At 36.3% G+C, this 26,124-nt stretch overlaps 1 protein-coding gene across 50 annotated transcripts in view; it reads right to left on the minus strand.

The window, feature by feature from the left end:
- The window catches only part of COBLL1 (cordon-bleu WH2 repeat protein like 1), a 157,147-nt gene that overhangs the window by 29,446 nt on the left and 101,577 nt on the right, over positions 1–26,124 (minus strand). For 26 of the 50 annotated variants that reach the window (XM_072751790.1, XM_072751789.1, XM_072751770.1 and 23 more), the window contains 5 exons: positions 18,345–18,546; positions 15,814–16,042; positions 14,990–15,028; positions 9,331–9,428; positions 8,983–9,219 (listed from right to left, as the gene is read on the minus strand). In XM_072751790.1, coding sequence (XP_072607891.1) covers positions 8,983–9,219; positions 9,331–9,428; positions 14,990–15,028; positions 15,814–16,042; positions 18,345–18,546 — 805 coding nt within the window. The remainder of the gene's footprint in view (positions 1–8,982; positions 9,220–9,330; positions 9,429–14,989; positions 15,029–15,813; positions 16,043–18,344; positions 18,547–26,124) is intronic. The other 24 variants (XM_072751797.1, XM_072751796.1, XM_072751779.1 and 21 more) reach the window with 1 other exon arrangement.

A 26,124-nucleotide genomic window follows, 5' to 3' on the forward strand; every position in this document is an offset into this window, starting at 1 on the left:
AACTCCAAAACATGCAATTATAATAAAGTAAATGTGATATAGAAATATGAGGTACCGTAATGAATTTGTAAAATAAGCAAATTGTAAAGGCAAGGTTTTTTTTTTTTTTAATCACAGTGAATTCAGTTTTATTACTGATTTGATCATAAAATTAGCACAATCCCGTATTACATGCAAACAACGCATACAATGATAAGGGGGGAAAAGAGAAAAATCACTGTAAACCCCAACAAATATAGGTTACCTCACAGAAGTTTGGTGTCCAACCTTTTATACATATCCTCTATATTTGTACATACACACATTTTTTTTACTTGTATTGGACGAAGGCATTTATGCCAGTTTCTTTCTTTATAAAGTTTTTAAAAATAAAATGCTATTTCAGTGAGGCGAGGGCATGTTTGTATTGCTGCCCTGAATCTCTTTCCACATCCTTCCAATTTCCTTAAATGGTACTTCCTCTGGACTCCTAAAAAATCTAGGACTTATATATCCTATTTTCATGTTCTCTCAATAAACCAGTTTTAAGATCCTTCATTGATAGCACTGCAAGTCTTAGCCTGTCTAGGTCAACTTAGATTAAGAAAAATCCTATCAGCAAAGGAGTGTAAGAAATGGAGGTGATATGTCAGGTACCAGACTACTGTACTTAGGGCAGTAGTATCAGGGCCCGGAGCTCTTAAATACATACCCTGTAAGCAGTCATCTATTTGCCAATTTTAAGGGTGTTCCTATCAATTTGCTCAAATACATTCTACGACAGCAAGTAATGAGATTAAAGCTGGATTCGCTTAGAAGTGTCTAAATACCACCACTTGTAACTTGTATATCTTTTGGTTACTAAAATTATATATTATATTATATATTAATCCTTTCACGGGATTCTGGGTGGCCAAGCTTGCCACTAGATTTCTCTCAAAATGGTCTAGATTTAAACTCATTAGTCAATAATAACATCTGTATCCTCCAGTTAAACTCATTAACCTGAGCATATCTTCCTCAAACTTTGTATCCTTTGCCCCTTTTTATTGATGCTGAAAGCACTTGGGTTGCCTTTTGTGTTACAGTCATGTGTCCAGGGAGAAAGATGTCAATCAATGTTTTGCTTTTGTTATTGTACTTTAGAGTTTCAAAAATCCTCAGAGAAGTAATATCAGGACTAGGCCTCACTATCTGATAAACTCTGATAAAACCAAAGATCCACATAACAAAGCATTTTTATCTCTTAAAGGCCAATTTTAAAAGACAACGAAAGAATAAAATAATTTGATCGTACTAGAGCTGGAAGAGGCTTTTTTACAAATTTAGTTACAAAATGTTATTGTACAGAGAGAAACTCAAGCCACAAAGTAGTTCAATGGCTTATTCTTCAAGGTAGAAGACAAAGAAGACAATGGAAAAAATGACAAGAGACCTATTGGTAGATCTAAGACTATCAAGCCAGAGTAGGGCTTTTTCTGGCACAATATACTTCCTTTCTAACCCTTCTCCATGCATATCAGAAAAATAAAACACAAATTTTACAACCTGGGTTATACTCTTGCAAAGTTTTTAAATCTCTCTCCCTGAGGCAACCTGTGATTTCATTTCATCAACCCTATAATACTTTGAGATATCATATAACCAAGTCTTATTAGTGGTAATCCCTTACTAATGACATTTTTTAAATGCCCAAAGATGAGGGCCTAACTTGGTAATACATCTCAGATGAAAAAAGAGAAGATAAGTCACCAGAAATCAGAGCTCAGGATCAAGTTAAAAAGACAGACACGCTGGGAATGGAGGTTCTCTATGGTCAGTGATCAGAACAAAGTGTCTAGGGGTAGAAGAGTAGTGAACATCTATAGATTGACTTTAGGGCCTCCGGCTGAGTAAAGGGGCAATCAAGGGAAAAAATGGGGCTCAACTCAGTTCATATCAGAAAGGAAGCCAAGGCTGTATGGCAGTCATCACCCAAGTGACCCCGCAGTCCTGTCACCATGGCTTCAGGAAAGAGGCCTGCTTCTCTCTGCTGTGGTCTCTAGTAACCAGCATTGGTTACCAAAGAAAGGCATTTTCTCCCCCATGGCTCCCAAATGTCATGGTGGCAGAAAGTCTAAGTAAGCTTCATACCATAAGAACTTCTAAAGGAATATTCCTAACACTGATTATCTTAAATATTAATTCAGTAGGTACTTCAGAGAGGCACAACTTTTATGTACTGGTAGAGAAGGGGGAGAAATCCACCCTAATTCCATTTATGACCTATTGCTCTTTGAATAGTATTACTCTTTAAAAGTTTAACAACTTTATAATGAGCATAGTTCTTTACGTCTGGGTCAGAGGTAAAGCTGGCAGAAACTAAAAGTAACGGCTCAGAGGATTTTCAAGAGCATTAAATGAGTAATGTGCTTAGTACCTGGTCTGAAATGTTAGTAAGTGCTACATAAGCATTAGTCATTAATTTTGCTCTTGTGATTAAGACCCCTTGAAAACCTGAATAAAACTACCAAGAGAAAGTATATTTATATATGAGAAAACCTTAAAAGGAGGAAGCAGATTATACTGCACTCGGGCATTTCTCTACTGAATGAAACAAGTCATATTTTTGGAAATACAGACAGCTGTATCCCGTATATCAAACTAAAAATGCCATGGCAACCACTGTTCCTAGGCAATTGTAGAATTATGTGTGTGGTTTTCTTTCTATATGGTAAATGTAAGTGGAAAGTGGCGGGGAAAATCAAATGTTGTGTTATAACCTGGAGAAAAAAACCAAAAAACTAGATTTCTTAAAGATTACAAATACATGCTCTCTTTTTACAATCTTAATGACTTCATAAAACATCTCGGATTAAAACTCATTAAGCGAAACTAAAACCAAATATACTCTTGACATTTTATAAATATATGACAATATATCATCTTACCTGCTTATAAACCATGATAAATATGAAAAGGTAAAATTGAGTCAAAAATGAATAATGTCAAACATTTCTTAAAAACAATTAAATCAGCTGTTAAAAAATGAGCACACTCTATGTATTAAATTTCACTTGCATAATACTGGATGGCAAAGTATTTCCATTTCTCAACATTGAGTGTCTGCACCAGAATGCAAAATAAGACCAAATAAAAAAAAGTTCAATCAAGATAATTCTTTATTGTGTTTCCAGCCAAAAGCCAATATCCTAAAGAAAAGGAGGTACCGTTCTAGCAGCCTGGGAAGAACTGTTTTACTGCTATGTACACATATAACTCCAAAGAGCAAAACCATACCAAATGTGCAAAAATAAAGAATTCTCCAAAAGTTGCTGTGGATTCTGTGGGTCAAGTTTATCTGCAACTTGTGTCCAAATCTTTTTCCTCTTATTCAATTGGAAAATACTCTTAAAAGGCTGATTTGTCCATAATACTAGGACATCCTTTGGTGACAGATTTTATTGAATGTGCTCCTCACAGAAACTTGGTCAGCAAATATGGTACAGCTACTGGATTTCTGAAATTAGTTCCAATCTCAGAATTCTAAGTCCTTTTCAATTTAAGTCAATGTCATTGCATTTCTGACTTTTGTCATGTGTGAAATAAATGACAATCTACGTAAATAACCACATACATATCATCTTATTCTAAGTAACTGTATGCATTTATATAGTAATACATGCAACATGGTTTAGGTAAACAACAGCAGGAGCCAGCCATTACATATGTTGTTGCATAAATGGCATTTCAAATCTTTAGGCAGAATCATATTCACAAACTGCTCAAAAAGATCTGAGAAAAACTGCCAGAAATTTTCTAATTGGATAGTTCTCTTCTGCAAATGAACATTTCCAGATTTCCATAGAAGACAGTATATTCACCTTTATAAGGAACATGACACAAAGCCTTGAAATGTAAAAAAGTACATAGAAATTTAGGGACATGAACAAAGATGATAGCAATGACAGTAAACTATGGATTCTTTAAAAGACATTCTTTAGGTGGATAAAAGAATTTTATTTGCAAAAAAGTTCCAAAAAACAGGTTAGATTCTATTACTAACTTGGATCTTTCTTGAATTCTCTTTGGAAACTACACAATTAGTTACCAAAATTAGCTCAGAAAAAATCAACAGTCTTTTATGTGAAGAGTTTTAGTTTAGGCTCCAGAATCACTATCCAATACTTTAATTTGCCAGTATTAAGAAATGCCTTACATAAATGAGACAAATTATTAAATACTGACACCAAGAAGCATAAAATAGATGTGGTGGACATTTTTTTCCAAGCTACAGGTAGACTGATCCATAAGCCTGCGTAAGACAAACAGAATATTGAGGACTACTTAAAAGAACACTACCATGAAGTGAAAGCTCAAAATGAATAAAACTGCGTTAATTGTAAGTCACTTTGTCATGCATTACTGTTATTTATCTCTCTAGCTCTATCTTTTGACACTTCACCCACAAGAGATAAGCGTTTGCCATTTCTAATGTAATGTATTTCCAGTCTTTTCTTTCTGCTTTATTAAAGGATGCTTTGGGGGAAAAGTATAAAAACCAGAACATTGTAGGTCTGTTAAACAGCGCACCCTTGTGGTTTATTCTAAATCCTGAACAATAGAAATCTACAGGATAAGAATATATCCAAAATTCTTCAGAGATTTGAAAATAATTCTTTTCCAGTACTTTTTCCCAGCCTGCTATTACTTTCAACCATCAAAAACAATGCCTTTCTAAAGTTAGAAATTCAGGGGCACCTGGGTGGCCTAGTCAGAACCCTCTGCCTTCGGCCTAGGTCATGATCCTGGGGTCGTGGGATTGAGCTCCACATCAGGCTCCCTGCTCAGAGGGGAGATCTGATTCTCCCTCTCCCTCTGCTCCTACCTCTGCTCGTGCTCTAATAAATAAAATCTTTAAAAAATAAAGTTTCAAATTCAAAACTAAACTGTTTAATAAAATGTCTATAGTAATAATGAGTATTTTTTATTTAAAATTTATTATTATTTTTAAAGATTTTATTTTTTTATTCATGAGAGATATACATATGGCGGGGGTGGGGCAGAGAGAGAGAGAGAGAGAGAGGCAGAGACACAGGCAGAGGAAGAAGCAGGCTCCATGCAGAGAGCCCAATGTGGGACTCAACCCTGGGTTTCCAGGATCAGGCCCTGGGCTGAAGGCAGGGCTAAACTCCTGAGCCACTCAGGCTGCCCTATTTTAAATTTAAAACAGGCAGTAAAGGGATGCCTGGGTGGCTCGGTTGGTTAAGTGCTCGGTTGGTTAAGTGCCCGACACTTGATTTCAGCTCAGGTCGTGATATCAGGGTCATGAGATTGAGCCCCACGTCAGGCTCCAATCTGGGCGTGGAACCTACTTAAGATTCTCTCCCTCACTTTGATCCCTCCCCTCCGCCCCAAGCTTACACTCACATGAGCTTAGATGCTCGCTCTCTCTGAAAAAAAAAAAAAAAAAAGATATATATGGAAGGTGATAGATGCGTTAATTAACCAGATGGCAAGAATTCTTTCATAACGTATATGTATTTCAAATCACCACAATGTACACTTTAAACAACTTACAATTTCCTCTGTCAATTATACCTCAACAAAACTAAAAAGAAGGAAAAAAAGGCAGAACTGCCCCCTCATTTTGATCGGTTTGTAGAGGGCCTTGAATGCCTAGAAAATAACTACCAGTTATCAAAGTTTCCAAACTGGGAAGACAGGTTAAGTACTGGTCTTCTCCTTATTCTGCACCCTGGATTTCTCTAAAGCCTGACTTCAGCAGAAAGAAAGGAAGGGAGAAGGAAAGATAAGGAAGGGAGACTAAATGAAGGACTCACTAATGGGTTGCAAAAATAAAAAGAAAACACACTGAAAATGACCCTGAGCTTTTAAATCTCAGAGATCAAAAATAAGTTTGATTTTCAATATGTTGATTTCCACGTAGTGGCGAGTGAACAAGCAACCATGAGTTCAATCTGCAACTGGAATACAATATTGGGAATGGAATTAAAAAGTTGACATATTTGTTTCCCAGCACTGTTGCAACAACTTAGTATGACTAAGTGGCTTAAAGCAACAGAAACTTGCTCTTTCACAGTTCTGGAAGCCGGAAGTCTGAAATCAGGCTGTTGGCAGGACCATAGGTGTCTGAAAATATAGGGGAGGATCCTTCCTTACCTCTTCCAACTTCTGGTGGCTCCTGGCATTCCTTGGCTTATGGCAGCGTAACTATAATCTCTGCCTGCATCATCACATGACCTCTCCTTTTTGTCTCTGTCTCTGTGCGTGTGTCTCCCCTCTTACAAGAACACCAGTCATTCGATTTGGGCCCAGCTTAAGTCCACACTGATCTTATTTATTGACCCTTAGCTTGAACATATCTTCTGGGGAGACACTATTCAAACTACTACAGCTGAGAAGTCAACAAAGAATACGTCTTCTCTGAAAGAGTACGGTAAATATAGGCTAAGACCATGGATTCGGGTGCCTCCAAATTCAGAAAATGGGTAAGGGAAGTGGTGACAAGAAAAAAAGAAAAAGAGTTGAAATATAAAAAGAGAATCAGGACCAAGGAAGAGAGAAAAATCAAGACCAAGGGGGTGATTTAGCACATCAATACGATGAAGAAGTTAAGGAAATAAGTGCTGAGATGTCCAAGAAGGCATGAGTTCACATGAGCATGCACACGTGCACATGTACACTCACGCACGCACACACGAACACAACCAACCATAGCTTAAGAATTTTTGTCATGAATAAATAAAAAATGATACTTCAGCTTCTCTAGGGAGAAACATAATTCTGGGGTCCTACTTAACGATACATCAAAGAACTACCCAGATGTCCAGATCAAAAGAAAAAAATAATTAGAAAATTGTATAAAGATGTCCAGTTTGCCAAAGGCAACATACAAAAAAAAAAAAAAAAGATTACTTAACATGGGAGCATCAACTGGTCATAGAGCAGAGGGTGAGAATCAAAAGAAACAGCTTTTGGTGAGGCCACTGGAAACAGAGCCTAGAATTTTAAGAGCAGACTATTTCTTTGACGATGTAAACCTCTTCAGGCCCAAAGCACAAAAGAAGTTTACTGAAATAGAATGCATGAGGTCATCTGGAATAAGGATTTGTGACCAGGGGCTAAGATTTATTTCTACATAAGAAAAAAGACAAAAAATAAAAAGAAAAAAGACAGACATTGGTAATTTAAAATTTAAAAACAATCCTAAAAGTGCTACCTTTTAAATGCCTTACTATGAAGAAATAAATGTAAAGGAGTTACACCCACAAAATGAAGTCTTTGGGGACCGTGACTCGGCCTCTGCTTATCTCACTCAGTTTCAATCTCCACTTCCTGTTCACGCCCAGGCGTGCCATAGGCTTCACAACACGGTTCCTGTTGCCTGACTGAGGCGCTCCCACGTAGATGTTAATACTGAACCCAAGATCACCTCTTCTATAACACTTCACCCAACTACCAAGTAGTTACTTTGGAAAACTATAGCAAACGATTCTATCATTTGAAAAAAAAAAAATAATAAGTTTCCTCCTGATTTGCAAGAGGTGTCCATGGTGAGATTTTTACACCATGGACATTAGATAAGAAAATCTCAACAAAAGTAAGAAGGCAGCTTAATAGATAACTACTGAGTTTAAGTATCTTTTTTGCTCATTTCTACCTGGTTGCCATTTACTTTTTAAAGATTTTATTTATTTGAGAGAGTGAGCGAGCGAGCGAGATGTAGGGGTGGAGGGCTCAGAGGGAGAAGCAGACTCTCCACTAAGCAGAGACTCCAGGATCGTGACCCGAGCCGAAGGCAGATGCTTAACCGACTGAGCCATCCAGGTGCCTTGCTATTTACTTTCTGAAGGCACATGTGATAGTTTAAAAATTACAATTAAAAACTATAGTTACAACTTTTTAAAGTTGAGAAAACACAGAAATGTTTGTTACTTGGTTAGGGGGTTAGTTTACTAAACTTCCAAGGGGAAATAAAACCCTTCAAGCAGATACATGAAAACTTCTCAGTGTCTCAAATATCTCAAAATAAAATCTGCTCTCAAAGTTACTTGAATCATTTGTCTGATTTCAAGCAACAAAACATAAAGTCTCCTGTTTAATCACATTTACTTAAGATTAAGACTTCATTTATAGTCACATGAGTAAAGCAAGGAACATACAATTTTTTTTTTAAATTTATGATAATCAGAGAGAGAGAGAGGCAGAGACACAGTCAGAGGGAGAAGCAGGCTCCATGCACCGGGAGCCCGACGTGGGATTTGATCCCGGGTCTCCAGGATCGCGCCCTGGGCCAAAGGCAGGCGCCAAACTGCTGCACCACCCAGGGATCCCCGGAACATACAAATTTTATAGGCACGAAAAGTAGTTTGCAAGTGGACTTCCACAAAACAGCAAGCTCCAGGGAAATGTGGGAGTAAACAGAAGCAATAGTAAGTCAGTATGGGGAAGAGATATACCCAGAATATAAGAGTAAATAAAAGTAACTGGAAAACACTCTATATGAAAAAGACTTTTTTTTTTTTTTTAAAAACTACGGAGTATCTATGTACCAACAAGACACCAGGATTCCTGTGAGAACCCCAGAGTCAGTTCAAGAAGATACATCTAGTTAGAAACCCATGAATGCAGCATAAAGACTGGAAAAAAAAAGTCCAAAATTAAATATTTGCATTCCCAATATATGCATTAAGCACCTCTGGTTGGGCCGTCGTAAAACACAGCTTTAAGGTGTATGGATGATTTATTTGCTTGAATATAAAAGCTACTTAAAATTGACACATTTGTTCTTCACTGCATCACAGAACTATACATAGGGTAATCTCTTCCCAGTGCCAATGTTATTAATAAGAAGGTTATTACATTAGATGGTACATAATCATCTTAGTACACATCAGTGATGTTACCAATCTTATTAGCAGTTTATGTGGAAAAGGAAAATAAGAGAAAAAATAGAGAGTCCCCTGCCCCACCTTCAAAACACAAAACAAAATCACATACCTTCTCTGTTTCGTCCACACTCAAGGATTTCACTACACAAGAAGCTGGCCTCTCCTGGATGTGAGCGAGGTCCTGGGGGGCGCTCTGAGACCCTGACATTGGAGGCAGTGGAGCTCGCCTCTTCTTGGGTGCGTCCGATGGCAGTGTGTTTGAAATATATGGCTTGGAAATGGTATTGGACCTTGTAAAGGTTGGGCGATGCTTACTCACTAGAGGAGTTGCAGGGGCACTTGCAGTCTAATAAAGAATGAAAACGCAAAATCTATTGGTCATTTCAAGATAAAAAGCACATGCAATTAAAAACAGATGAGAAGAATCTTATAAAATACTACATAAGAAAAAACTTACCTGCTCCCGCTTTTTCTTACTGCGCTGAAAAAAGCTGAAAAACCCTTTATTTTCCTTCTCCTTCATAATGTCTAGGTTTTGTGATATTTGGCAGGATTCTAAAATAGAAGAAAAGCCTCTTACTTTGGTGCATGGGTTTACCTCCAAGTTTTGCCTCAATTACTTTCCTTTGAAAAATGCATACGATGATAAAAGCTACTAATTACGGTCTGCTATGAACCATGCACTCTGCTAGGCATTTTATATCTTCTTTCTTTCTTTTTTTTAAAAGATTTTAATTTATTTATTCATGAGAGACACACAGAGAGAGAAAGGCAGAGACACAAACAGAGGGAGAAGCAGGCTCCATGCAGGGAGCCCGATGTGGGACTTGATCCTGTGTTTCCAGGATCAGGACATGGGCTGAAGGCGGCCCTAAACCGCTGAGCCACCCAGGCTGCCCTATCTTATTTAATTTAAGGCAACAAAGAGGGACACCTGGGCAGCTCAGTCCGTTAAGCATCTGCCCGCAGCTCAGGTCATGATCCCAGAGTCCTGGGATTGAGCCCTGCGTTGAACTCCCCGCTCATCAGGGAGTTTGCTTCTCCCTCTCCCTCTGCCTCACCCCATCCACATTCCCCAACACTACCCCTGCTCATGCTCTCTCTCTCTCTTTCAAATAAAATCTTAAAAAAAAAAAAAAGAGCAACACGGAAATTTAGTATTTAATTTTATTGTTCCTATTTCACAACAAAGCAATCTGAAGATTAAAGAAATGAACATACATACTTGGAGTCAATAATCAAGAAATGACAGAGCTAGGACATAAACTCCATTCTCTGTGACTCAGAGTCTGTGTTCTATCCACAATTACCAGCATTTCAGAAGTTAAAATGGGCATTTTGAATTAAATGAGATATGAAACTTTCATTAAATTTGTCCTTTTGTTTACTTTGAATTTTTATTTTGTCTCAGAGTTAAGCAATTATGAAATATTTTATTCTCTGGGGCACCTGGGTGGCTCAATTGGTTGAGCGTCTGCCTTCAGCTCAGGTCCTGATCCCAGAGTCCTGGGATCAAGCCCAGCAACAGGCTCCCTGCTCAGTGGAGAGCCTGCTTCTCCCTCTCCTTCTCCATTTGCATGTGCATGCACACTCTCTCACTGCTCTCTCAATCTCAAATAAATAAAATCTTTTTCAAAAATATTTTATCCCCTAAAACATGATATATTATAATTACTGAGTACTTTGAGTGTTTCAAAAACATTATTTCTTTAATATGATGATTCTCAACTAGGGGGCAATCTTGCCCCATCCCCACCCCAGAGAACACTGGACAATGTCTGGGGACAATTTTGATTGGCACACTAGGGGTAGGGCAGGAGAATGTGCTACCAGCATCTACCGAGTAGAGGCCAGTGATGATCCTGAACACAATATAATGCACAAGACAGCTTCCCCAAAACAAAGGATTATCTAGGTCTACATGCCAATAGTGTCAAAATTAAGAAACCACATTTTAATCAGAATGGCAAATGTCAAACCTCATGATTGCATATTAACATTCCCTTTTCCAATCAGTATTTCCTAATGTCACCTACAAAGGCCTACAAACTATGACAAATCCAGTACTGCTGAGTAACCTCGGCCCAGATGGCCTCTAAATACCATTTCCCCCTAAAAAGGGACCACAGCCGCATAAGAATGGTTGATCCTTTGTCAATATCATAGATTGTAAACAGGAGTCTGGAATATCTACTTACAGCGGAGAGAAAGAAATAAGAGTCCCCTGGGGTCATTTTAAAAGGGCACAGGAATCAATCTGATTTTTTTTTTTTTTTAAGATTTTATTTATTCATTCATGACAGACACAGAGAGAGAGAGGCAGAGACCCAGGCAGAGGGAGAAGCAGGCTCCATGCAGGGAGCCCGACGTGGGACTCGATCCCGGGTCTCCAGGATCACGCCCTGGGCTGAAGGCAGCGCTAAACTGCTGGGCCACCGGGGCTGCCCTGATATGGTTTTCACTGGCCAGAGTCAGGACAATCTGGCAGCATATGAATTACTCAATAAATTGAAACATTCTGCATATATTTAATTCCATGAATTTGTAGCGATGCTAAAAAAATAACTGATCCTTACTGTTTATCTCTGTGTACTGCTAAGGAACCAGTCTGTTATTTTAAAAACTGATGAAGGGGAGCACCTGGGTGGTTCAGCCATTTAAGCATCTGACTCCAGATGCTTAAAAAGTTTCAGACAGGTCATAACCTCAAGGACCTGAGATCGAGCCCTGCATCAGGCTCTGCACTCAGCAGGGAGTCTGCTTCATATCATCTCCCTCTCCGTTTGTTCCTCCCACACATGCACATTTTCTAAAATAAAACCTTTTTAAAAACTTTTTCCTGTAAATGAATAAATAATGATGAAGGTAAAGAATCACACATTTTTCCTGCCTCTTCTGAATGAATTCTACCTACAGAGACAAGTAGCTGACATGGGGAAATTTGCTGTTACAGAAATAGCTCAATAAATAAAGGAATATTTGCAGATGATGATTATTTTCCAACTCCTAATCAAGATTTAAGCAATGACTATTGATAGCTAACATCAAAAAAGGGAACTTGAAGGGTGCCTGGATGGCTCAGTCTGTAGAGCATGAGACTCTTGATCTTGCGGTCATGAGTTCGAGCCCCATATTGAGTGCAGAGATTATGTACGTACATACACACATGTGTAAATACATAAATGTAACTTGCTATTGTGCTAATGGAAGTACATAATACCACCTATGAAGTATTCTTGCCAAAAGATCTCACTCACATCTGATCAAGTCTCTAGATTTAATCAATCAATTTACAGGAAATAGAGACAATCAAGAAACGTGTTAAGTAGCACCACGGGATACAATCCACAAAATTCTGAATGTGAGAAACTCGGTAAAACAGAAGACCCAGTTTCTTCAACAAATGAATTGTAAATTTAAAAAAGGAGAGAGAGAGAGAGAGAGAGAGAGAGAGAAATAAGGAGCGGGCAATCTGTCAGTTTTGAAAACATTTCTATAAGGAGCACACATGTGTTTTATGATAAATCAGAATATAACTTCAGTGATATTAGAAACAAAGTACTATATACGGAAATTTGTGGGATATATCCAAAATAGCACTTAGAGGTAAATGTATAGTCTTAAATACATTTAAATCTTAAATACATACCCTTTTGTAGGACTACATGTGCAGTCTTTTTATTTAAAAAAAAAAATGTTTAAAAATTAAATAAATTGGGGCACCTGGGTGGCTCAATTGGTTAATAAGCACCTGCCTTCAGCTCAGGTCATGCACCCAGACTCCCGGGATGGAGCCTCCCATGAGGATCCCTGCTTCTTCCTCTGTCCCTCTACCCCACTTGCTTGTGCTCTCTATTGCTTTCTTTCTCTCTTGAATAAATAAATAAAATCTTTTTTTAAAAAAATGAAATAAATTATGACAAAATAGGGGCTACTCCAGGAAAGCAAAGATAGTTAATGCCAATAAATATATCAGTGCAATACGCCTCAATAACACATTAAAAGAGAATTATATCTCACAAATTAAAACCAGAAATCTGATGCTTTAAATATTAAATAAGCAGTATGCATTCTGAACAATGAGTTTACTGACAATACTAACTTAATAATGAACATGTGGATAGCACTTTATGGTTACAGATTTTTTTTCACATCTCTTATTATCAGAAATTATCACAAATTACCATTCTGATTCCTTTTTCTAAGGTAGGGAATGTAAAGAAATGAAAGCAGATGGTATTGTCCCATTATACATACATGAAGCTTTGGTGACCACAGAGTCTGAATAACTTGCACCAAGACACACAGGCATTAAATGGTAGAACTCAATATGATATCTATTCAAAAAATGATGTATTAATACCCTAACTTTTCCTTTTTTTTAAGAAATGTTATTTCGTTTTAAGATAGAGTCCTCCACTAACTGAATGTAGATATATAATTAAATTCAGTTGGAACAGGAGATAGAAAATTCACATGGTGGACAGCGCAATAACTACAGCCAAAATATTTCATATAGTTATTTTTGGTAAAGCAATTTCCAGGCACCCTATACTATATCATCCTCCATACTACAACCTAAGTCTTCCCTTACAGCTCTAGGACAGAGATCACCACAAGTCAGAGTTAAACACTAAGAAACACAAGCGCTTGAGCTTACTTAGAAAAACAACTGCAATGTATAGTCTCCTGTTTCCAGGAGAGAGGCTGTAAGTAACTGCATACAAAGTTCTAAAACTTCTGATAATATTAAAATGAGGAGGCGAGGCATTTACAGCATTGGAATGATCTTGTAGATCCTAACACCGTAAAAGGAGCTTTCTTAATTTTCCTATTCCAATCTCTTAAGATTATATTCACAACATTTAATACTCTGAATAAAGACATTTTCTTGGCTGGATGGGATATTACAAACCAATACATTCAACACCTTCAAAATCAAGCCAATAAGATTATGGAATTTGCTTTGGGTTATGTAGTTAGATAATGGCAAAGGTAGGAGCAAAAGTACCAGGATGTTGCTACTGGAAAAAAAGCAGAGACTGCTTTGTCCAATCTCTTATTATAGAAGTGGTAGGTGAGATCCAGACAGATAAAAAGCTATTTGCTCTATCAGCTTGCTAAACGAAGTTTGACAGCTAATGCAGTTTCAGAATTAAAACATCTATGTTCTGATTATTAGCTAGTATATGCTTTACAAACACAACAATTTTCAGCTCCTTTGATAAACCTAGTCTTTGTGATAGCCACTAATAATAAATAATCACACAATTAATTTGTAGACTTAATTCTTGGGATAGAGAGGCTTATTATGCTATTGGAGAATTGGAAGTGGTAAAGAAAGAAGATTCCAGTAACACAAAATGTGTAGTTTCTTTTTTTTATAGAATGGGAATTATTATAGTAATCAATTATCTGAGCCTATCCTTTTTTTTAATGGAGGAAAAAGGCTTCCAGATTTTATTACTATTGGCTAATTTTTAATAAGGTTTTCTTCTATGAAAGTAATGCATTCCCATTATAAAGTTCTGTTAATATAAAGAAAAAAAGAAAAACAATCACCCATAGCCCTACCACCCAAAGGTAATCAGTATTACATATTTTATGTACTTCCTTTCAGAAATCTTATGTAAAATTTTTTTTACATACTGTATTAAACATTTAAATGTTTTAAACCCTAATTTTAACAAAAGCATTTTCCATGTTATAAAATATTCACAATTTAATGCTGCAAGAATTTCCTATGATGAATATACCCTGATTACTCTGAGTAACTGTTCAATGTAAATAATCAGAGATCCTTCCACAGTACCACCAAACTATCAGCAACTGTAATGAACCCAGCAAAATCATTTTTTCTTGTCTGAGAGTCAAAAATAAGTTTTGCACATTCTTAGGATGATATTAATTTTTAATCAATTATTGAAATGTAATTATTGTATTAATTTCAAAAATCAAGGGGGGGCTTACTTTTTCAGGAGATAAAAGGCAAGGGTTTTCTTATAGAATGTGCATATTAGTAATGTTAAAAGGTAAAATTAGAAGCTTATTTTTAATTTATCCAATAAAATAGAGATTTCATGTTATAATTTTTTCTACCGATTCATATGTCTTACCTTGTAAAGATGATTTATTGAAGGCAGTAACAGAAGTGGCTACAGAAGGAGGGGGTAAAAGAGGGTAAATTGACTGTAAAGATGATGTTTGTTCAAGAATAAAACATCACTGAGTTGAAATAGCTGTCTATGGATTATATAAATCCACAATTTCACGATAAAGTTTGAAGTGCTCCATGCACAGATGATGTAGTAAGTCATCATCCTTCACTAAACTTTTGTTTCTAGTAAAACAGATTCATGTTGAATAAATAAGCTCGCAGTTGTCTATCAGCATAGAAACCAACACTATCTACAATCTCCAAATTTTAATACATTATTTCTGTAGATTAATACTGCAAGCTATTTTTATTTAAATATTTTAGGAGTTAGATTAGGCCAGCTGATTTTGGATGAACCTAGAAAAAAATCTGTCAAATTTACAAATTTGAATGATAATTAAGACTCAAAACCATGGTGAGTCTACAGTAATTCACACTTGATAAAAACAAAAATGAATTTAAATGTAAATCTTTATTTTCTGTTTAAATCTTGATGCCACAAAGAATTAAGCTAAATCCCACCAAAAAAAAATACTCATAGATGGAAAAGTGTAACCAAGGTGGATGACAACTAAGAAAGACAAGTTTTTATTCTAATTTCAGAAACCGAAATCAAGTTCAATTTTATTACATTTCACTTTCTCATCTTCTCAATGACACGTATTGACTTCTACTTATAGGATCCATTAACTCGCCATTATGAACTTCAGAAACCTTATACATAAACACAATACATACACTTATATGCACATCCTGTCAAATGAATAAAACAAAAAATCTTACCTCTGCTGACATCCATGGCATATAATTCTCTTAGTCCCAGGTCGTTAAGAGATTTTGTCAAATCAAGGGGCTCCTGAGATTGATAATCTTTCAACAACAGTGTATGAAGTGGATCAAACTCACATTTGCTGCATATAATGGGGGCAAGTTCTTGGAGTGGTGCATGTGGGCTAACTCTCACTATTGTCTTCTGTGTTTTCTTAAAATTGATCACTACTCTCACAGTTTTCTGAAACACAGATTAAAACCAGTTATTACCATAATTTATCACTAAGACAAACTTTCTACAATGATGTCTACAATAAAGAGATGATTTACAATTATATAGAGTCCTAAAATATATAGTACTTTTCTATTTTGGTGTAAAATTATTTTTTTTTTTTTACTGAAGCATATTCTTAGAAAAAATTTGATTAAGTAGTCTAGATTAAATCCATAACCCATCTAAAAAAAAAAAAAAAAAAAATCCATAACCCTTGTAAAGGTGTTAGATTTTAACTATAAAAGACAACGTAAAAGACTCATATCTGATACTGATATTTTTGTTTGTTCCCCAAAATATTATAAAATGAGCAAATATCCATAAATAACAGTTATACATGTTCTATTTTATGCTTTGATTGAATATTTATCTAATGGTTTGTCAACTGTCTCCATGGAATAAATAAGTATTTTGGTTAAAATATAAAATTTTTGTGCTTCTCTCTACTGAAAAGAAGATAAATAAATGAGATAACCCGTGTAAAAAGCTTAGCATTGTGTCTAGCACATAGTAAACTATCAATGAATAAATTTTAGCTATTGTAATTACCTATTGTCACTATTATTCGACAATAATATTTTGGCTAATTTTAATATATTAAAACAATATTAAGATATTCCTTAATATTAGCTACCTAGTACTAATTAAAATTGAGAAGATTTTAAACATATCACTTTAATGTAATTAACTCGTATACAGATGGAACTTAGAAACATGTTACCATGGTAAGTGTAATCTATGGTTTGCAGATCCTCAAAGTTTAACGTGTATTCATTAAACTAAAACACTATGTATAATCCCATGCAATAGAAGAAATACTATTTCCACCTAGATACATAAGATATGTATCTAGACAGGAAATAGCCCAAATCCTAATTCTTAATATCAATATTTTATAGAACATTAATGGTTTAATACTATAAAATTAACTTTAACATGATATGAAGAATATACGAGAATATACACACTCAAGTCATATGTAAATAAACTATTAATTTAATATAATTAGCCTTTATATATTTTCTGAAGTTAAAAAAAGTTGGCATTCCTAATGAAAAAATATTTCTTGAAACCCATAAAATTCTATTCCTATTGCTTATAGCAACAGAACAATTTTATAAAATGAACTAATGATATTAGAATGATTCTGGTTAAAAAAAAAAGATTGATTCTAGTTAAAATTTTTTGAAAAAATATTTTTTTTTTGCTTAAAATTCATACATTATGGAGCACCCGGATGGCTCAGTTAGTAAAGTGTCTGCTTTCGACTCAGGTCATGTCATCAGGGTCCTGGGATCAAACTCCGCATTGGGCTTCCTGCTCAGCGAGGAGTCTGCTTCTTTAACTCCCCTTTGCCCCTCCCACAACTTGTTCTCTGTCTCTCTCAAATATTTAAAAACTCATATATTACAGAAAACTGAGTCATTGTATAGCTCAAATGAACAATTTAGAATAAGTTATAACCACCACTTACCAAGTACAGCAAACCCAAAAAATATTTTCAATAAATTCTTAAATAAACTTTCATTAAAAGATTCAAAAACCTTTCTCTAAATATCAGACACTTTTTGGGACACCTGGGTGGCTCAGTCAGTTAAGTGTCCGATTCTTGATTCTGGCTCAGGCTGTAACTCAGGATGAGATTGAGGCTCACACAGGGCTCCGTGTTAGTAGGGAGTCTGCTTCTCTCCCTCTCCCACTGCCACTGCCCTACCTCCACTCGTGCACTCATGCTCTAATAAATAAATCAATCTTTAAAAAATACTTTTTAAAAGAGTAAGTTAAAACACAGATAGATCATTGGGATGTCTGAGTGGCTCAGCGGTTGAGCATCTGCCTTTGGCTCAGGATGTGGTCCCAGAATCCAGGATTGAGTCCCACACTGGGACTCCTGGGGAGCCTGCTTCTCCCTCTGCCTATGTCTCTGCCTCTCTTCTCTGTGTCTCTCATGACTAAATAAAATCTTTAAAAAAAAAAAAACAAAAACAGGTCACTTATAATTGTCAGATTCTGATATGGTCCTATAGATCACTTTAGAGCATCTAAAAACTAAAGTATTCCCCAAAATCTAGTTAATCCAAAGACTGATAACCAAATGAATCCTAAACAAAGTGGCCTAAGCAAACAAAACAGCCATGTTCACATCAAATTTAACCAGGGAAGTCCATTTTTATTTCATTTGAAGTAAATATGAGCTGCAGATAATGGCCAAAAACATCAGTTTAATATTTTTGCCAGAAAAAAATCAAAATCACAGTGACAGTCTTACCTCTGGTATTATAGGTGTAGGTTTTTTCTTATCCAAAATTTTTGGCTTTAAAATGACTTTCTCCACCTCCAACATTCCTATTGGTGTGTTTGGCTTAAATTTAATGGGATTATTTTCAGCTGACTGTGGATCAATTGTGTAACTGGATGGATTTAAGTGATACTGTGCACAGAGGAATATCAACAAGTCCATCATAGGTTTACTGTAAAAAAAAAAAAAGAAACGTAATACTGATCATAAATCATAAAACAACGTCATTAAGTGTTAAAGTTATTGTTCCTGGCATTTTTCTTAGGGTCATTCTGTTTTCAGTGGATAAAAACAAGGATATAAAATAATATGTGTGAAAGCAACTTAAAAATCTAGCTACAAGATTTTTTTTCCCCCCCACTACAGGAAGTGGTGTACACATGGGAGCCTGAGCCCTGCATTCCAAGTGTCTCCCTGACTACAAGATATTTAAGTGGACAAAATTATAATAGCTAAAAAGTCCTAAATATTGTTCAAGACAGCTTGCATCCTAGTGTTGGTTTAACCATTATCTATATTTTGTATCTGCCAAGTAGTCATCCTATTATAAATTTCAAGAGAAGTTCTCCCTTACCCAAGAGTACTTAGTTCAGCAAATGCTCCTTTCACAATATTATTTTGAGTACCAGCAGTCTCTGGCTTATAAACTGGTTATATTCCCAAGATCTCATAAAAATGAAGCATTAAGAACCACTGCCACTTCAGGGTGCCTGGATGACTCAGTCAGTAGAGTATACAACTCTTGATCTTGAGTCCTGAGATCAAGCCCCACTTTGGGTATAGAGCTTACTTAGAGGAAAAAAAAAAAAAAAAAAAGAAACAAACAATGAACCGTCACCACCCTTTGGGCTTCAGAGAGCACAGTTAGTATCAACAGGAGGAAGCCCACAAAATTCTGAAGAGTACAGTTTTCCTAGTTCATTCAAATGACATTTAATATTTTCTAGGCCCTGGAGACACAATACAAGTGTTACAGCGTATCTACTTCTCATAGATCCACACTACTAGATGGACTAGCCCAAGTGTTGGCAAACTATAATCTGCAGGTCAAAGTGGGACCATAGCCAATTTTTGTAAATAAAGTTTTATTAGGACACAACCATGCTCTTTTTTTTTCTTTCTTTGCATAGTATCTAGGGCTGCTTGTGTCTTACAATAGCAGATTTGATTAAATGTGTTGGAAACTGAATGGTCTACAAAGCCTAACATATTTACTATCTGGTCCTTGACAGAAAAAACGTTATGGGCACTTGGGCTCCAACAATTAAAAAGTAACCAAATAAATACATAATCTCAAACAGTTGCTTAAGTGTTAAATATTACTGTTCTATTTATGCCAATAATAGAACAATGTGGTCTCCAGTCCTTAATTGTCAGCCCTTAAGGAAAGAACACTAAAAAAAATCTTCTGTATTCTGTACTTTCCTTAAATGTCGGTGATCTTAAGCTATTAGATCTTATTTAAGAATGAGGCACCAAAACACTTTATAAAAGTCCTATTTTCCTGAATTAAGGTATAGGTGGATGGGCTTCATTTGATGGTAATTGGGTGCCAGTTATTTTTTTTCCATGGGGAAATATAAACGTTCGTAAAAAATTCTCCAACTTCTTGACTACATAATATGAACCTAGCTACTAGCTTTCAGAAACTTGACAGGGTGAGGCTAGGAATATCATCATTCGGTCTGACATTTTTAATTTAGTACATCAGTGTTTGTATGCACTTCATCCCCACTCGCCTAAGTTGAGTTCCTTGATCTATAGCTTTTCTACAGAGGCAGTCTTCTCTTGGAAGAGAGTCAGTTGTCTCACACTGTGTGGCCTTGAGGTTAAACAACACTTTATATGGATTCTCAAACTATCCCGTGTTCACCCACAGACCTCACCCTCATCTTCTGTGGCAGTTACCCATTCCTTCACACCTCTTCTCTTCCCCCACCTACAAGTAGCACTCCACTATATCTATATCAAGAAAAATAATAAAAATTCTAAGTGCCTTAGTTAAAAAAATTTCTCTGAAATGTTTCAGTTCTCAAAATACATTCTCTATGTCTTCATTAGATGCTTCCACAATAACAACTTAGGAGTTTTATGTCCTCTTGAGCTACCTAGTATGCTAATACATAAAATTGTTTATAATTGTCTAAATTTTGGCAGTAAGTAGTAGATATTAAATTTCATCCACAGGAAGACTAGCATAATGGGATTATTCAAGTTTATTTTTTGGTAACAAAGTATTCTATGAGACCAATTTGATCTACATACAAATTCTTGACTTGGAAATGATACCTCCCTTATCTGACAGTAAATAAAATTAAAAGGGATTAGGTAATGCCTTGGTAAATACAATTATAAATATAGTAAAGCTGGAAGAGGAGAGAACGTTCACTGACAATCAAAATGGAGTGCTGTCTACTACTGTCTATGAATAAATGATATGTTCAGACTGTCTTTCTCTCTATACATATAAATGTCCCAAGTAATAAATATAAAAACACTAAAGCTTATACTTTAAACATCTTTCACCTCTTAAATGAACATTCTTCAAAATTGCTGCCCAAAATACACAAATGTTAACAAGATAAGAATAGTGTCATCATTTTTCATCCCCCACATACAAATATATGAACATTTAAGGGAAAAAAATTTTTCCATTTTTAAAAAGAATTTAACACTCTTTATACACACTTATTTAACCTTTTTTGATATGTCTTAATGAAGTATTACATTTTTATCTGTGACGTTTTTAAATTAATAAAAGTACATCATGGGTCAAGAATATTATAATAATGGCCTATTCCCTCAGTCAATTTGGTCACCTTTAATCTTTGCACATGGTATCAGATTTCACGGCAAAAAGGTTGCATGCTGACTAGACCTATATCTTGCCTTCTGAACTCAACACTGCCCAAATATTTTCTAATAAAAATGTCTCTTTAAAAGGCAACTGAAAATCATAGAACTTCTTTATGACTTTATTCTCATTCTATAATTGTTTAATTCTTTGTTCAATAATTCCAGAAGCCAGTTTTGTCTTGAAAGTTTTCCTATTTCCTGACAGACAAATGCAACAGATCAGAAAGTTCTATAACAAACACAAACGCAAATGGGAATTTGGTACTGCATACGATAATGGTATTAGACATTCCTAGGGAAAGAATTGAATTTTCAACAAATGGTATGGGAAAACTGAATAGCCATCTAATAGAAAAATAAAATGTATGTATCCATTTTATGTAAATGCCACTGTGGTAAATGCCAAGTGGACCAGATACATAACTATGAAGATATTACTACGGGGAGGTAACAGGATAGAAATCCATCTTTATGTAATTTATGTTCTAGAGCAAGGCTGTCCTATTGTTCTGCAACATGGAAATTTCCTGTGCTGTATAATACATTGGCCACTCACCACATGTGGCTATTAGGCACCTGAAATACACTGACATAATGGACTAAATTTTTCATTTAAACTCAATTTAAACATCCACATGTAGTGAGTGCCTACTGTATGGCCAGAGTAGTTCTGGTACATTGGTACTTCAAGTAGGACTCATGGACCAGTAACATCAGTATCTCTAGGACCCTGCTGACATACAAATACTCAAGCCCCAGTCCAGATCACTGAATCAGAAACTCAGAGTGGGGCACAGCAACACGTACTTTGACAAGCACTCCAGCCAGGTCTCATGCGTGTACTACAGTATGTGATCAAAAGAGGATAAAGAAATAAGAAAATATATAGTACATCAGATAATGAAAAATAAGATAACAAAGGATGTTAGGAAATGTTCTAAACAAACAAACAAACAAAAAATAACAGAACTGAGACCTGAATGGAATGGGTTATCTGGGGAAAGGGCATTCCATGCGGAGTTGACAAGCTGCAAAGGACCTGAGGCAGTAATGTGCTCTACATGTTCAATAAAAAATAGAAAGCAGTCTGCTCGGGTGAAAGTGGTAGACTGAAACAGAGTGATGTGAGATTTTACCAAATGAGAAAGAAAACCACGGTAGGAGGGATGTGGTCTACTTTACATTTAAAAGGATTATATGGGGCAGCCCCAGTGGCGCAGTGATTTAGCGCCACCTGCAGCTCAGGGCATGATCCTGGAGACCCAGGATAGAGTCCCACGGCAGGCTCCCTGCATGGAGGCTGCTTCTCCCTCTCTATCACTCATGAATAAATAAATTAAAAAATAAATAAAATAAATAAAAGGATTATATGCTGTTTTATTCATTTTTTATTTTGACTTGAGAAAAAGGCATGTTTCATTTTTAAAGTAAAACTAAAAAACAAGTGTAAATAATAGGGGGTATTATACATGATTTAAGAAGCCAATGTCTTATTTACTTATTTAGTGTGTGACTTAATTTTCTTTTGTCGCTATTGTTGTATTCAGAATAGTCTAGGGGAGCAGTTACAAAGCTAGTGAAAAAATTTAGAGGAGATAGTGGCCTAGACTAGTCAGATTTCAGTTTATTTTGTGAGGTGATGATAGGATTAAAGCCAATGCCAAAAGAAAAGGGTAAGGAGACATAAGAAACAGAAAAAGAAACTAAGCAGTAGGAAGAGGGCAGGAGTGCAGGAACACTAGCACATGAAAGAGCTGTTGACAGGAGCCAACAGGAGGCCTAAAGTGCTATTTTAAATAATTTGCTATGTGATACACTTATTCACCTTTCCCTGGTGACCCATAGACCATCACTAAGGTCCTGGTAGCTTCAGGGGTGGGGTGGTGGGGTGGTGGGGTGGTGGGGTGGTGGGGTGGTGGGGTGGTGGGGTGGTGGGGTGGTGGGGTGGTGGGGTGGAGTGGTGGTGGTGGTGTTAAATCGGGAAAAGAAAGAAAATTTGAAAAGGTAGAGACTGAAAAGTAAGAGTCCAAAAATAAGATATAAAGTCAGAGTCAGGGGAGGCTGAAAGGACATTAACCCTCAGGAATTTACAATAATATAAAGGGGAATGAATTTTCCACAAGATCTAGAACAAGGGTTCAGGCCAATCTTATCTAGACCTCAGGGAACAAAGTGGCCTCAGAATGTTACTTGGCTTCCATTTCTACTTAGAATTTAACTCCTTTCTTGCAGAACCAGCTCTTAGCAATGTATATTCCCAGGACCTGAAACAGTGACAGTACAGTGAGGACAGTTTCACTGAATGAGAATATTATAGGAACCAGTGATTATTTCTCACTCAGGTAATTCTGGTATCTTACATAGCAGACAATATACACCTGAGTTCTCTGCATGGTATTGGATGTATGAAAAGGCAAAATTGTTGAAAAGAGATTCATATACTTTCAACACACACACAGGCACAAAAGCTGGTTTTTTCTTCCTTAATTAATAAACTTGACTAGTAGCCTTGTTGTATCTCAAGTCAAGACATCTTTACACAGAGGTGAGATTCAAGCATTAAGTTGGGCTAAGACCTTTTCCAAAAATAACCTCAGACCAGTTCAAATGCTTCAAGTATTTCACTGAAGCCTCAGCATTTGGTACTAAAAGTACAGAAGCGAGGATTCTGACCTAGCTGATTTTGAGGGTGGGAATAAATGTCTTTTTTTTTTTTTAAAGATGTATTTATTTATTCATTCAGAGAGAGAGAGAGAGAGAGATAGGCAGAGACACAGGCAGAGGGAGAAGCAGGCTCCACACAGGGATCCCAACATGGGACTCAATCCAGGGTCTCCAGGATCACACCCTGGGCTGCAGGCGGCGCTAAACCGCTGAGCCACTGGGGCTGCCCGGGAATAAATGTCTTAACTCTATCATATAGAAGCCTTAACACCATAAAAGTAAGGCATTAACCTTTAAGCAGGCTCTATGTGCAATGGGGGCTGCTCTGGGGATTCACTAGTCACGAACTGCACCATAGAAAGCAAAATCATCTTCTGAGTATAGTTTAGAATTACCTAATTCAATTACCCAGGTTATTTCTAGCAAAAACAATAATTTTGTTTTGAGGATAACTATCTCAAGTTGCTGTACAAACAGCAGTTGGCTAACAAGTTCTGCCCCCAGAATCAGCACAGGAAGGTGATTGTGTTCCTGTTTGCTAATGCAGGAGAGCGCATGCCAACAGTCCACCCAAAACCTGAGCCAAATTATTAGAAGTAGAAAAGGACTGGCTGAACTTGGTCATCACTTCCTCAATCAAATAAGAAATAGTATTGTCTTCCTCCATACCACGCCATCACTTTGAATTTTGGTTTATTGGGATCCCTGGGTGGCGCAGCGGTTTGGCGCCTGCCTTTGGCCCAGGGCGCGATCCTGGAGACCCGGGATCGAATCCCACGTCGGGCTCCCGGTGCATGGAGCCTGCTTCTCCCTCTGCCTGTGTCTCTGCCTCTCTATCTCTCTGTGACTATCATAAATAAATAAAAATTAAAAAAAATTTTTTTTGAATTTTGGTTTATTATATGATTTAAGAGTTCACTGTGCAATATTATTTTCAGATTTTTTTCTCTTCTTGTAAAATAATTTCCTGGAAGGCAGATCTTTTTTTAAGATTCTATGAACTTCTCTCTTCTTTGAAATGAAGAAATCCCCGGGACATTTCCTACTCCCTTTAGAAATAAATGACAATCCCGCATGTGAATTTCATATTATCTCATTTGAAAGCTCACAACCACCACAAAAGCTACGCCTGCTTTATGAATGAAAAAATTGAGATTACAGAAGTTACACGACCAGATTATGAAAAACATATACACAATTACGGTACAGTCAAAATTAAAATTTCCTAAGTCCTAACAGAGCTACATTTTAGCCTCCTAAATCATACATCAGGATTCAGGATGGGGTGGATGGTTTGTAACAGGCTAACTGCTATCTGCTGTAGTTTTACTTAAAAAATGATGACATCACTAAATCACTCTCTAAATCCTACAGTGACACTTCATGCATTCATAACACCTGTTAGGGGTAATCTTGTCCTAGTTTTGCTCTCTGCTAGATAAGACCATCATTTTTGTGTTTCAAAGATCCAACTAGATATAAAAAATGAAGGTCATGGTTCCTCAAAGAGCTTCTGGATCAGCAAGATGTCTAAGAACTGCCTCAGTGAATCTCCAACCCCTGGAAGTGTTTAAACAAAGTCACTTTCCAGCAGGGTGGCTATGTAATTTATCATCCAATCTGGGACACCTGAGAGCAAAAGGGGGCACTATTAGTAATTAATCTGGGACAACAGGTATAAACAGGGACTGTCAAAGGAAAATGAGGATGCATGATGATAAGGACTTACTATAAATAGATACATTTCAAGTATCTGATAGGAGTTGAATTTTATGAATAAGAGTCTTCCTTATAATTCTTTAAATCTGCCCTAGTATCCAGTAAAGCATTATACCATTTTCAGTGCATCCTCATAATTGAGTTGAGTTGAAATGGTTCTAACTGCCCCTTAGAAATGTATACTAACAACAACAAAAAAAATGTATACGAACAACCCAATTAGACTTACAATGATAATATGGGAACTTTTCAAACACTCCTGTTATCACTGATGTTTATTTACCTTATGTTAATCAACCTAGTTCAGTAATGAGTTCAGGAATGAAATAATGCTAACTATTCCTAGGTGCATGAATGAAGAGGATCACATACATAAAACAAATAAACCTAATCTCAAAATTGAGAATGCTTACTGAATTGTGCTATAGGAAACACTTTAGAGAAAGTAACAGAATTAAGATTTGAAGACAATAACAGATCAGATCAGTATTAATTGACGAAAGTTCTTACA

This window comes from Vulpes vulpes, chromosome 3 (genome assembly GCF_048418805.1).
Source record: "Vulpes vulpes isolate BD-2025 chromosome 3, VulVul3, whole genome shotgun sequence".
NCBI lineage: Eukaryota > Metazoa > Chordata > Mammalia > Carnivora > Canidae > Vulpes > Vulpes vulpes.